The sequence below is a fragment of the Salvia splendens genome, chromosome 3 (genome assembly GCF_004379255.2).
Source record: "Salvia splendens isolate huo1 chromosome 3, SspV2, whole genome shotgun sequence".
Lineage (NCBI taxonomy): Eukaryota > Viridiplantae > Streptophyta > Magnoliopsida > Lamiales > Lamiaceae > Salvia > Salvia splendens.
Window position 1 is genome coordinate 21,084,445 of NC_056034.1, and position 13,534 is coordinate 21,097,978.

At 39.3% G+C, this 13,534-nt stretch overlaps 2 protein-coding genes across 2 annotated transcripts; both read left to right on the forward strand.

Annotated features, from left to right (window-relative positions):
• Window positions 1–3,109: 3,109 nt before the first annotated feature.
• Window positions 3,110–3,941, forward strand: LOC121795526. The gene has a single exon (XM_042194070.1). It carries the CDS (start codon window positions 3,115–3,117, stop codon window positions 3,808–3,810), a length of 696 nt encoding a protein of 231 aa, XP_042050004.1. The 5' UTR covers window positions 3,110–3,114; the 3' UTR covers window positions 3,811–3,941.
• An 800-nt stretch (window positions 3,942–4,741) lies between these two features.
• LOC121794627 (cell number regulator 8-like) lies at window positions 4,742–6,256 on the forward strand. The gene is made up of 3 exons (XM_042192876.1): window positions 4,742–5,038; window positions 5,422–5,622; window positions 5,940–6,256. Exons 1-3 carry the CDS (start codon window positions 4,787–4,789, stop codon window positions 6,177–6,179), a joined length of 693 nt encoding a protein of 230 aa, XP_042048810.1. The 5' UTR covers window positions 4,742–4,786; the 3' UTR covers window positions 6,180–6,256.
• The last annotated feature ends 7,278 nt before the right edge of the window (window positions 6,257–13,534 follow it).

The following is a 13,534-nucleotide window of genomic DNA, read 5'->3' on the forward strand; positions in this document are numbered from 1 at the left end:
ACACTGATTGGACTTCAAAATCGCTTCCAGAATGGGCTCGAACAGAGGATGCTGCACTTTGGTCTTTTTTTCACCTTTTTCTGTCTTTTTCTATCATTTATCAACAAACACGTCAAAAATACCAAATGTATAACATATGCAATTTAAGAACATAATTTGCATGATTGACATTTAAAACAATTCAAATCTAGTCCTTAAAAACATGCAAAATCTGTGTTTGTCACTTACCGTACCGAAAAAATACCGAAAATACCGATTTTTCGGTATACCGCAGTTTCCGGTACGGTATGATACCGTACCGCAGTGTTTCGGTACGGTAACGGTATCAATTTTTCTATACCGCGGTATACCGAAGCCATGGTATACCGGTATACCACGGTATACCGAAACTTCGGTATATACCGAATCCACGGTATACCGGTATACCGTGGTATACCGAATATTCGGTACACCGTGGTATACCGATATACCGATAGATTATTATATATATATATATATTAATATTAAGTATGTTGTAATATATATATTACATTTATATATATATTATATTAAAAAATTTAATACATCAATTAATACAATAAAATTAAACATTCAAATGATAATTTATTCAAACAAATTCAAAATTAACCTGAATTATTTTTTTATCAACTCATCCTATTAAATATAATAAACACAATAGCACATAACACCGAAAGAAGATTGGAAATACGATATCGGGAATATGTTTCAACAGAGCACATTTGAAAGAATCTGTATTAACTCACCCCATATAGTATATGATTCTTTGTGTAATGTCATATTCCAAATATACAAAGTAATTAAAAATTTTGTTTTATTCTTTGTCCCACTTCATAAAATGTCAATTAAAAATATGTGCAGCTGAAAATGAATCAAATCGTTTAATTAGTGTTTAATTCAGTGTATGTTATCTTATTTTATATACTACTTAAATTGAAGGATGAATAAATAGGATACTGATCAGTCATTCTTAATTCTTAAAGAGAAATAAATGTCCAATTTAAATTACTAACTAGTGTCACGCCCGTGCGATGCACGGGTCATTTTAATTTCTACATATTTATTTCATTTTGCGAAATAAAAGTTGTGAAATGATAAACAAAAGAATATTCGACATCCTCTTACTTTGGATTATACTTTTTCAATCACATTAACCCCACATAGACACAAGAGTGTGTTTAAATGCTACATTTTCTTAAAAATGTCAATACGATCACATTAAAATTTCAACACATATTTGTGTTGACATTTTAATAAACTGTCTTGACATTTAAATATCAGACTTAAAATTAAAAAAGCATTTTAAATCTGTGAAAATATGAATTAACCGTTGAGTTATAACTGTAGGAGCAAGTTTACGTTGCAATAATTTAATATTGCAATGGTGAGACACTTTCTAGTCGAGATTCATTTCATTGCAATATAGCGACCCTATACACTAAAAACTCAAACCTTGAAACCTAAATCCTAAACCTTTAACTTTAAAATATACTCATCATAACCAACAAATGAGCCAAATTTTGATATATGTTGAATTTTAGTATTTTCACATTAAAAAAATATTATTTGCTAGTATTTTAAAAATTTATTCAAATCAAAGGAAGACCGTGCCTTGTTAATATTTTTGAGAATTTGTATGCATGTTTATAATGATAGATTGAAATTAAAGTCTAGGGGGAAAAATTGAATATTTATTTCATTACACTTGTAAATCTATTTGGAGATTTTATTTATAAGACCAATTATTACTACTATTGGTCTAAATAGCAAAAAATAATCAATAAGTACCTTCATTTTATCATTAACCACGATTATGGGATAAAATTCTGAATATATGTAATCAAAATAATCCATAAATATATATTAAAAGATACTTAAAGATCAACATCATCGGCAACAACAAATATAATATGATACTTGATAACATGCTAACCAAAATATAAAATTGAATAGAGTGATGGACGAATTACCGATAGCAAAAAATAATGAACAATCGAGAAACCAATTAGTAAATGAACAAATCAAGAAACCAATTATTTTTCGGTATACCGTTACCGTTACCGTTACCATACCGTTATTACGGTATACCGTACCGTGTTTCGGTATACCGTTTTTAACGATATACCGAAACACGGTACGGTATACCGTAATAACGGTATGGTAACGGTATCAAAAAATATCATACCGAATATCTGGTATACCGGAATTTCGGTATACCGAAAATTCGGTACGGTATCGGTATTGAATTTTGTCATACCGTACTTTCCGGTACGGTATGCGGTATGGCACGGTTGGTACGGTATACCGTACCGACCCACCCCTAAGCATAGCAATTGCGCCAACCTTGAATGCAATAATTACAAAATTACTGCACTAGTCACAACCTTTTATTTTATTTACAGTGAAGTTAAAATGAAGTAATTATTACTCCCTCGTCTCCTATAGATATAAATCATTTGTGGTTGACACAACTTTTAATGCGTAATTGATAAAAGATAGAAGGAGAAAAAGTAGTTGAAATTATATAGTGAATGATTGAGTCTGTAAATAATAAAGTAAAAGAGAAAGAGGAAAAAGATTGCCAACAATGGATATGAATTATTTGTATAAGAAATAAAGATTTAAAAAATTAAGAAATTGAGACACTAGAAATTAAGAGTAAAAGATATTTTTTTAGATATATAAATTAAGAAATTGAGATGTTAAAAAGATTTAAAAGGAGAGAGTAAATAAAAAAAAGGTAAAATGAGAGTTAAGTTAAGATAGAGCTTTTACCAAAATAAAGAAATGACTAAACTAGAACAAACCAAAAAGAAATGGTTGTACTCCCTCCGTCCCATTAAAGGTTATCCAATTTTCTTTTTGGTTTATTCCAAATAATATGACCTTATATATATGCAAAAAGAAAGTTGCATAAATCTCAACTATATTGAGACACGCATATTGACAGACAATAATCCCCACGAGGCAGAGGCAGAGGCAGAGGCAGCGCACACGTACAAACTAGATACGCAGAAATATATATACACGCAATGCAACGCATGTGTGTAGAAGTGAAACAAGAAGGATAGAGAGAATTGTAGTAGCATATTTAAGATGAAAGGTATATCGAAGCCATTATATAGCCCTAGCCGGGCGCAGAAGTTTCCCCCGCCGTTAATGCGGTTCCTGCGAAGTAACGTGGGCAGCCGGAGCCGGAGCAGAAGCAGGTCGCGGTCGAGCCCCATATTTTACCTCCGCGGTAGGAGAAGCGCGCCGGCAGATATCGAGGAACCGTCCTCGCCTAAAGTAACCTGCATCGGCCAAGTCCGCATCCGCCGCTCCAAGGCCAGGAGAGCCGTCAAAAAACGCCGCCGCTCGAAAAGCCTCTGCTTCGGGAACAATCCATTAAGCGGGTTGCTCTGCAAGTGCGGCTCAATTTTCGGGTGGGGTTACAGCAAAACCAATAAGGTCGATTCCAATATTGAAAACCTAAACATTAATGGACATTATGAGAGCCCCGCAGAAAATAAAAGGGGATTTCTGGAAAATTATTCCCCGCCAAAAAATGCGTTGATGTTGACCAGATGCAGATCCGCGAATGTCCAAAAATCGGATGAATTAGCGGCAAGCAGCAATAGTGAAAAAGAAGAAGAGGAAGAAAAAGAATTAGAACAGACTGAGAATTCAGCTGAAAATGTTGAAGAAATGAAGAAAATTGGCGGCGACGCGCAGCGGCTAAGGAGATGTAAATCGGAGCCGGCGACTACAGGAGAAAGACTAGTTGTTTCCACAACCCAGTTTAATTGTTAGGTGATAATAGTGTTGTCCAAAATTCATTACTAATTTGTTGGTTTCTGCTCATCAAACTTCTTTCGTCATCCTTTTTAATTACTGTTACTTTCTAATTTCTATCTTACAAAAGTTTTCCTCGATTGTCTATTAAAAATAATAGGACTACTGTATTTTTTTCAAAATTAAAATAATACTATTATATCTATTTTTTTCTTCTTAATTTCTTTTTCATTAATTCAAAAAATAACTATATATAAAATTGTTAATTGCATATCAGAAACCAAATTTGGCATACTCCACTGTTTAGTGAGAGAATCCTCATGTTGCAACTTTTTGAAATGAGTACATTTTCAATTTAAGTAATTTGATTAGACCTATTTTAACATTTTGCTATATGATTTGAGATCGAGTCAATAGTATTAGTCAATTCATGTGAACATTTCAATACGATTATGTAACTTGTGACTGGAACTAGAGAATATATACGTACAAGTGGTAAAGTTGATAATTAAGTTACTAGTATTTGGATGGATGGTGTAATAAGAATGCATAACGTAACGTGGCAGCGGTGATATGCTCATAATAAATTTTGTTTGGCATTGGGCTCATTTTTGCAGTACTTGGCTTTATCATGGCTATATTTCCAAACTAAGTGAATGTAAGAGGTGGAATTAATTTGTATATTAATCTATTTCTACTTGTTAACTATTGGTTGGATATAGCATTGACATGTCTTAAGCAGATTTTTTTCTCTTAACAGTGTCAAAGCAATTGTTTTTCAAGGTTTTTTGCAAAATCAAACTAGTGAGTTCCATAAAATAAGGATTAATCACGAATTCCTTCCCGTCTACGTATTCCACGTGGCTATGCTAATCATAAAATAATATTATTAAATTACTACAAACGGTTGTTAGTTGGGAGCTGAAATCAGAGATAGTTGATTCGCATTTCTCATAATCCTCTGCGACTTTTTAAGTGGCAAGTTTTAGTGAAAATGGCGAATTCCGATGAATCCAATCCGCTTTTACCGAATCAAGAAGAAATTGAGATGGCAAATGAGAAGAAATACGGCGTCCCCGTCGGCAAGAATGTCGGAGCTCCGCTCCCTGCAGCGATCCCGGTGGGATGGACGACCGACGGTCTACCCGTGTCTGAATCCATGATGGAGAGGACCCACTGGGATTCTGGTCTCTTCTCTTGCCTTGGGAGGAACGACCAATTCTGCAGTAGCGATCTTGAAGTTTGTGAGTTTTCTTGTTTAGTACAAGATTACTATACTAAATTTTTCGCATTGGTATCTTATTATATGCTGAGAATTTTGGTGATCATTGTTTATTTTGTTTGAATTCGGTTTGTGTGCTTGTAGCCAACATAGATAAAAGTAGTAGGCTAATTAATATCGTTTCCTAAAATTGATTACGAATTTGAGATGTCCCAAAGGCCCATGATGATTTCAACAGTATGAGATATATTGCTTGATTCATATCTAGAATTGGAGAAATGCTTGTGATGCAGAGGTAATTACTCAATAATGTATATTGTCAATCTTGAATAGTAGATTCCCCTTTGGATATATCTCTCTTGTCATAGTATTACACTTTTGGCCTATTTGAGCTGTATGGATTTATAATATTGGGTAGTGTGGCTCCTTGTGTGCTCTACGGAAGCAATGTAGAGCGGCTTGGATCATCTCCTGCTACATTTGCTAATCACTGCTTGCCTTACACTGGCCTGTATCTAATGGGGAATACGATTTTCGGCTGGAACTGTCTTGCCCCTTGGTTCTCCTATTCCATCCGTACAGCCATTTGCGGCAAGTTTAATCTAGAGGTTAGCTATCGAGTTATGTTCTACTCTTCAACCTATGTTATGATTCAGGAGCAACCTGCAACCAGTTTATAAATTATAATGACTGTTACAACTTACCGAAGAGCAAAGTTTATCCTTGCAAAAACTTCTCGTGCTATTACATGGCGATACTTGTTTAGTATCACACTGTCCATTGTGTCATTCAGCCAATCTTGTTTTCTTCCTTTTATGTATGTGTGTGTGTGTTTGAGAGAGAGAGAGCATCCTTTCTTGCCATGATTCATTTATGTGGAATTACATCAAGAGGAGTTATGGATCTTATATTGCTTGCACCACAGGGAAGCAGTGAGGCACTTGCAAGATCACGTGGGTGCTGTGGAAGCTTAGTAGAGGATGAAGTTCGACGAGAGCAATGTGAGACGGCCTGCGACTTTGCTACTCATGTCTTTTGCCATCCATGCGCTCTTTGCCAGGAGGGGCGTGAGATCCGTCGTAGGCTTCCACATCCCGGCTTCAATGCCCAACCCGTCCTAGTCATGATTCCCCCCGGGGAACAGACCATTGGCCGTCGAGTATAAATGCTTTTCTGTGTCATATGATCATTCATAGTAACTGTCTACTTTTATACAATTGTGATGGTTGTTTGATTCACTTGTTCGGTGTATAAGCCGTCTTTCGGGTGGATGTGCATTTTGTTGAAACATATATAAAACAAACATACTTTCTGGTTGGATTCTTTTCATGTCCTTGTATAATGTAGGATTGTGGTTTCACGGAAGAGTAAATGTTAATTTTGGTCATAAACATATGATCAAAATATGAATTTGGTCCAAAACATTCACTTTTTTGAAAAACAAGTCTATAACAATGAAATCCTTGTCGGAATGGTCCCTTTTTACAGTTCCGTAAAAAAACTAACTGTCATGACACTGTGCAATTAGCGTTGACCGTTAGGTTTTTGACTGAACCGTAAAAAAATGAATACTTCATCGACATTTTCATTTGTTATTGACATGTTTTTCATAAAGTGAATGTTTTGGACCAAATTTTTATTTTAGTCATATGTTTAGGACTAAAATTGACCATTACTCTTCAGGGAGTGATAATTTTTTCTAGTGTACACTTTATATGTTTCTAATACTGACTTATCTTGGCTCCTTAATCCTTATGATTGCATCTTAAGTAACAGTGCTGTGTGAGCTTATCACATTCCTATCTTTGATCCATGAACAAGTGATTTTACTGGGTTTTATATGTTAAAAATGTTTTCGTTCATTAGCATTTCATGAATCACAAAAATAGCTGAAAATCCAAATGCATTATTTATGTATTATTAAGATAATCCGATTATGCATTACTCTAATTTCTAACATATGTTTAGTTACTTAATTGTTAGTTAAGTGTTTCAAATTGATTATTATTATTGATTGATCAAATTAATTCAATTCCCAATATACTACTCCCTCCATCCGAAAATTACACTGGCAAGAGCTTATCCAAGAAAAACGTCATTACTCTAAAAACATATTCTATTCAATACCACAAAGATTTAATTAAAAAAGATAGATGCTATTGTTTCTTTGTTTTTCTTAATTGGTTACTCTTTCTCACCAACTTACTAAAACAATTGCGATTATTTTGATTGATGATGGAGAGGTCAATCAGCAGAAGTGGCCATGAATACTATATATTGTAAAACATTCACCAAGCAGCTAGCAACAATGCACACAACGAATAAGGTCCTAAGAGCATCCACAACGGCGGCCGTTCTGGAGAACGTGCGACCGGCGTGCCAGACGTCCACGCGGGACGTCCGCCATTACGCAGCAAGGAGGTAGACGCGGACGTGCGATGCGGACACCCGAGTTTCGCGGCATTCCGGGGACGTCCGTCGTGACGTCCGCCATTGCGCTGACACGACAGACGCCCCGGCGGACTTCCCGATTTTTCATATTTTTTTTAAAACTCTATATATACGGCTCGTTGAACTTCATTTCATTCACACCACTTGTTTTAACGAGTTTCTCTCTCTCTACTTTCATTTCTTCAGAAGATAAATGGAGCACTTCGATAGTGACTCCCCCGCCAAGAGCGAGTCACAAACGCCGACTTTTCCCGTTAAAGTTGGGGGAAATGCCGGTGGAAGTGCACCGATGCCCGGGGTGATGCCCGGAATGGCGCCGATGATGCCCCAACCCCAAATGGCTAGGGGAAGCGCCAGCCGGTCCGGACCCGAGGTCCAATCGGCAGCTCCTTCCCAGATCGATCCCGAGCTCCCCGCACTGGCCCGCATACAGCAGCATGATTTACTTTTAATCACCATGGAGAAGTGGCTTTCAGCGACTGACCCCTTATACAAGATTATGCTGAAGGATGTCATCGACAGTATGCGGTGTGATTTGGGGATGCCACCCCTGCCCGAGAATTACGACGGGACTGGCGGCGGGGACGACGAGGAGTGAGACGGGTCGCATTTGTCGAAGTTGTAGGTTATTTTTTTTAATAGTTATGTATGTTTTTTGTTTTAAATAAAGTGGTTGTATTTTCTCCGTATTTGTGTCGAAATTTTAATTCCGTAAATTATTTGATTTGGTGAATTTGTGAATTTTTATTATTGTGGGAAGTCCGTCGGGGATATCCTTGGGGATGTCTGTCATTGTGCAGTGGGATGTCCTTATGACGTGGCAATGCAGTGGGATGTCCTTACAACGTGGCAGGAGGTGTTTTTGGGAAGTCTGTCGGGATGTCCGCCGGGACATCCGTCTCATGGTGGATACTCTAAGACCATCAGCAGTGGGGCGCCCTAAGGGGCGACCTATGGCGCGCCACGTCAGCATTTTTATCCTCCTCCTTCTCCACCTGCAGTGGGCGCCCTAAGGAGCGCTCTATGGCGCGCCACATCATCAATTTTGTAATATTTACAAAATACATATGAATTAAAAAAAAACTAAAATACATTTAAAATACGAATTTTAAAAACTTCATTCATTTAATAAAAATTAATACATTACAATGCGAAATAATAAAAAACGCAAACTCAGCGACGGCGGTTACGAGCCCACACTTCTTCAATCATGTCGCTCATGAGCTGCGCATGCTCCTGTTGGTTGCGCATTGAGGCCTGCCTAGATAAAACCTCATCGAAACCTAACGGTAACCCTCTATCGGGTGTCTCGGTCGATTTGCCGACAGAGCTAGATGCACGGTCGTCGTCATTCCAATCAGTGATGCTTCCGCCTTCACTCTCGACTATCATATTGTGCATGATTATGCACGCATATATGACATCGACGATGACTTCCTTGTACCAGAAATGAGCCGGCCCTTTCACAATTGCCCACCGTGATTGGAGCACCCCAAATGCCCGCTCTACATCCTTCTGCGCCGCCTCTTGCTTTTGCGCAAATAAAACCCTCTTCTCACCAATCGGGCAGCTGACTGTCTTTAGGAAAACTGGCCACCGTGGGTAGATGCCGTCGGCCAAGTAGTACCCCACCCCATATGGTATTGGCGTCTGTTGGCAGTAAACTCTATGGCCGGGCCGTTGCCGTTACATTGGTTGGTGAAGAGAGTGGACGAGTTGAGGACGTTGATGTCGTTGTTCGACCCGGCTACGCCGAAGTAAGCATGCCAGATCCAAAGCCGATAGTCAGCGACGGCTTCGAGTATCATCGTCGGGTGGCTGCCCTTGTATCCACTTGTGAATTGGCCTCTCCACGCCCTCGGACAGTTCTTCCACTGCCAGTGCATACAGTCGATGCTTCCGAGCATCCCAGGAAACCCGTGCACCGTCTCGTGCATCTGCATCAAACCCTGGCAATTAGTGGCAGTCGGCTTGCGCAAATATGTGTCGCCATTGGCCTCTACTATCCCCCGACAAAAGTACTTCAGACACTCGCGGCCTGTAGTCTCCCCACAGTAGAGGTACTCGTCAAAAAGGTCCGCCGTGGTGCCGTATGCCAACTGACGAATAGCAGTCGTGCACTTTTGCAATGGTGTAAGGCCGGGTTTCCCGATGGCGTCCTCCTGAAACGTGAAGTATTCTTCACGTGAAGACAATGTACGAACAATGCTGAGAAAAAGGTACCTCGACATTCGAAACCGGCGGCGGAAAACAGTCGGGCCCCAACGTGGTTGATCGGCAAAATAGTCTTCAACCAAACGCCTGTGAGCTTCCTCGTGGTTGCGTCGGACATACGTCCTAGGTCGAATAGGACGATGGACTTGCTCAGCCGCCGCTGCAGCCGCCGCCTTCTCGTGCTGCATTTGCGAATAGCATGCCGCCATGGCCTCTTCAACGGCTGCATCTAATGCTTCGTCAATCGAACGACCGGAATCAGACGAACAAGAACTATTGGTGTCTTCGCCGGGATTCATTTTCATTGGATGTTGAGAGAGAATATGTTGAGAGATAGTCGATATGTTCGTATGCACAACTGAATGAGAAACAAGATTTATATAAAAAAACGAAACCGCGTGCCATCGTCCGCGGCCTTCACAATGGGGCGGACGATGGCGCGGACGATGGCCATCGTCCGCGGTTTAAGTCGCGCCCGAAGCATAGGCCTCGACTATCGTCCGCGACCTATTCCACACACCCACAGTGGGGGCGGACGATGAATGGCGCGGACGATGCGCGTATTCGGGCGTGCCATCGTCCGCCCATTGCGGATGGTTAAATCAATTATCAGAACACAGCTTGAATTGAAAAATAATAAATTAATACAACTGTAAAATAAGCTTGCAAGAGTTATTTGTCAGGAGCATAATCTAAATGTCTGCGTTGCATTCATATTTCATACTGTACCTACTAACATTATTGAACATTTTGAATTAATGGAGTTTTAATTAGTCATGAGATGGCCCTACTTTCTACGTTCAAATATCCAGCCTACCCTGCCCATGTGATGCCTCAAGATAATAGATGAGATTTGTCATTGAAATTTAATGACCAACATATTTTAGATCAATGCATATATTCTTTGTTCATGTCGACATACCTTCTTTTTTTATTTTTCTCAAAAATGTTTTTGATGTTCTTTTTGTTGTGGAAATGAAATATACAAATCTTGTCGGACGAAATTACAATGGAAAATAAAATAAGGAAATTACACGGAAAATAACTGAACAAAATTACACGGAAAACTTGTGGAAAGTGCATATTTTAGATCAATGCATATATTCTTTGTTCATGTCGACATACCTTCTTTTTTTATTTTTCTCAAAAATGTTTTTGATGTTCTTTTTGTTGTGGAAATGAAATATACAAATCTTGTCGGGCGAAATTACAATGGAAAATAAAATAAGGAAATTACACGGAAAATAACTGAACAAAATTACACGGAAAACTTGTGGAAAGTGGTAAGCCGAGTCGAGGAGTCCTCTTTCCGCCAGACGAGATACGCCCCGGTAGTGCTCTCGATTTGACGTGTCGTCCCCAAAGATAAAACAGCTTCGTCTCTGAAGTAGCAGCACCGCTAGCAGCAGAGCTCCGGCGAACAGGAGTAAGGCGGGGGCAGAACTTCGACGGGAAGATTATGCAGAGAGGAAGAGAGCGTGTATGCAAGATGCTTGTGTATGTTCTGTGTAGAATGCAATGGATGCATGCCTATTTATAGACCAAGTCCACCTGCAGGGCATTGATGGAGTCAACAACCATTATGTGTGTCATGATGGCTTGACTGTAACCGCCGGGGGTTATTGACTGGTGCACTAGCCAGTGGGAGCTGAAGAGACACGACGCACCTGAACATGCTACACGACGGGATACACCATGGACCGTCGGGGGTTCATCGGGGACCTTTTGTCTCTCATTATGCGTCCGGGTCCAGCGGGGACCTTTTGTCTCCCGTTGTGCGTCGGGATCCAGCGGGACCATAACGTGGACCAGTACCCGTCGGGGATAGCGTGGAGTTTGGGGTGGTCTAAAAAGAACAAGCGAGGCTCGAACCACGCTCAACGACCAGCTCCAAAGAACAGCCCAAAGACCACCCAAAGACCAATTGCCAAGATCCAAGGCATCAGGCACCCGGGTCACGGTGCACGGTGAACGGGTCGCGGGCTGGCGGGGGCGGCGCGCGCGTGTGCGCGCGTGTGGGCTCTGTCACCCGTCTTATTCCACGATAATTATTACACATGATAATTCATCTGATTAAATATTTTATCAAAGAAGTTTATCATCCCCGATGTAGGATACTTAACACCTAGTTAATTAATCCCTTAGTCTTTTCACATGGCTCATTTCTAGCTTTATTGTGACCAACTTTAATATATTATTTCTCACATAGTCAACACCATCGGATACACAGGCGGACTAGTAGCGCGATGCTTTGAACTATTCCTCAACGGCGTGCACCGAGACAATGATGTTAACACTTAAACACCTCAATCTCATCCGTTCTCACGTTTTGTGACCATTTCAGGCCTTGGACACCACTTTGGGTTCATAAGTGTATTGTTTGAAGCGGCCCCACTTCACGCTTACATAGGTGATTCCTCGTTAAGTATCTTGCCATACTCGGTATCCTTGAGAACTTCATCTCAACGAGATCCTTTAGGAATCATTAAAAGTCATAGACTTAACCTCACCACTAGGCAAGTTTTACAACACTCTATTGCTCTCTAGGGAATAGATATAGATGAGTGTTTCACACGAACTCTCATAGCTTAGTTTTCCCATTGAACTAAGTTCTTGGGATCTCCAGTCATTATGGTTGGGTTACAACTATGACAATTCTTTAGTTTGTGGATTTCAAACACATTCCCTCTAGCAATTTATTCATTTGATCACGATTTAACCCTTTGGTTAGCAGATCCGCTAGATTATCCAATGACTTCACGTAGTCAATTGTAATCACCCCTGTTGTGATCAAATGTCTCACGGTATTATGTCGTCGACGAATGTGTCGAGACTTACCATTGTACAAGCCACTCTTTGCCTTCCCAATAGCGGCTTGGTCACAGTGAATTAACACTGGAGGCATGGGCTTTGACCATCATGGAATATCTTCAAGGAAGTTTTTAAGCCATTCGGCTTCTTCCGCGGCTTTATCTAAAGCTATGAATTCAGATTCCATAGTGGATCAGGCTATACATGTCTGTTTTGTGGATTTCCACGAGACAGCACCACCCCCAATAGTAAAGACATATTGCGGTATACCGCGGTATAGGAAAATCTATACCTTTACCGTACCGATAGATATCGGTACGGTATCATACCGTACCGCAACTTGCGGTATACCGCAAATTCGGTATTTTCGGTATTTTTTCGGTACGATAAGTGCGGTATTTCGGTATTACGGTATATTTTGCCAGCCTTAGGAAGTGCTGCCTCGGTCCAAAGCTATGCATTGGGTTTCGTAACACGGAAATTTATTTTGATTCTTACCATAAATAATTGACTATACTTACCATATTAACGAAATACTCTTTCCTTCCGTTTGAAACAATAGATATCATCAATCATAATCCATCCTAGCATTTGTTTTGAATGAATATATATACTATGTCAGTTTGATTAGCTCTAATTGGTTTTGTAATTGTTGAGAATGTTATAAGAATTTGTGATTATTTGTTGACCTTCGGTTATAGTTATTGGTTAATTAAGCGTATGTGTTGATTTTTTTATTTGACATAAAATGTATTATGAACTATGTCCGGCTATAAATGCTTAATTTCTATTTTGGCATTGAATTTAAGATAATATTTATTAAGTTAAGCGAAAAAAATAAAGTAATAGGGAGAATAAAGTAAGAGAATATAAATAAATTATTTTTAACGTGTAAAACACTAATAAAATATACTTCATCTGTTTCATAGTAGTGGAATAATTTTATCATTTTCGGTACGTTTCATGGTAGTAGAGTCATTTCATTTTTTAATTAAAGTCAACACATTTCTTCTCACTTATTTTATTCTCTCTTATTTTATTCTC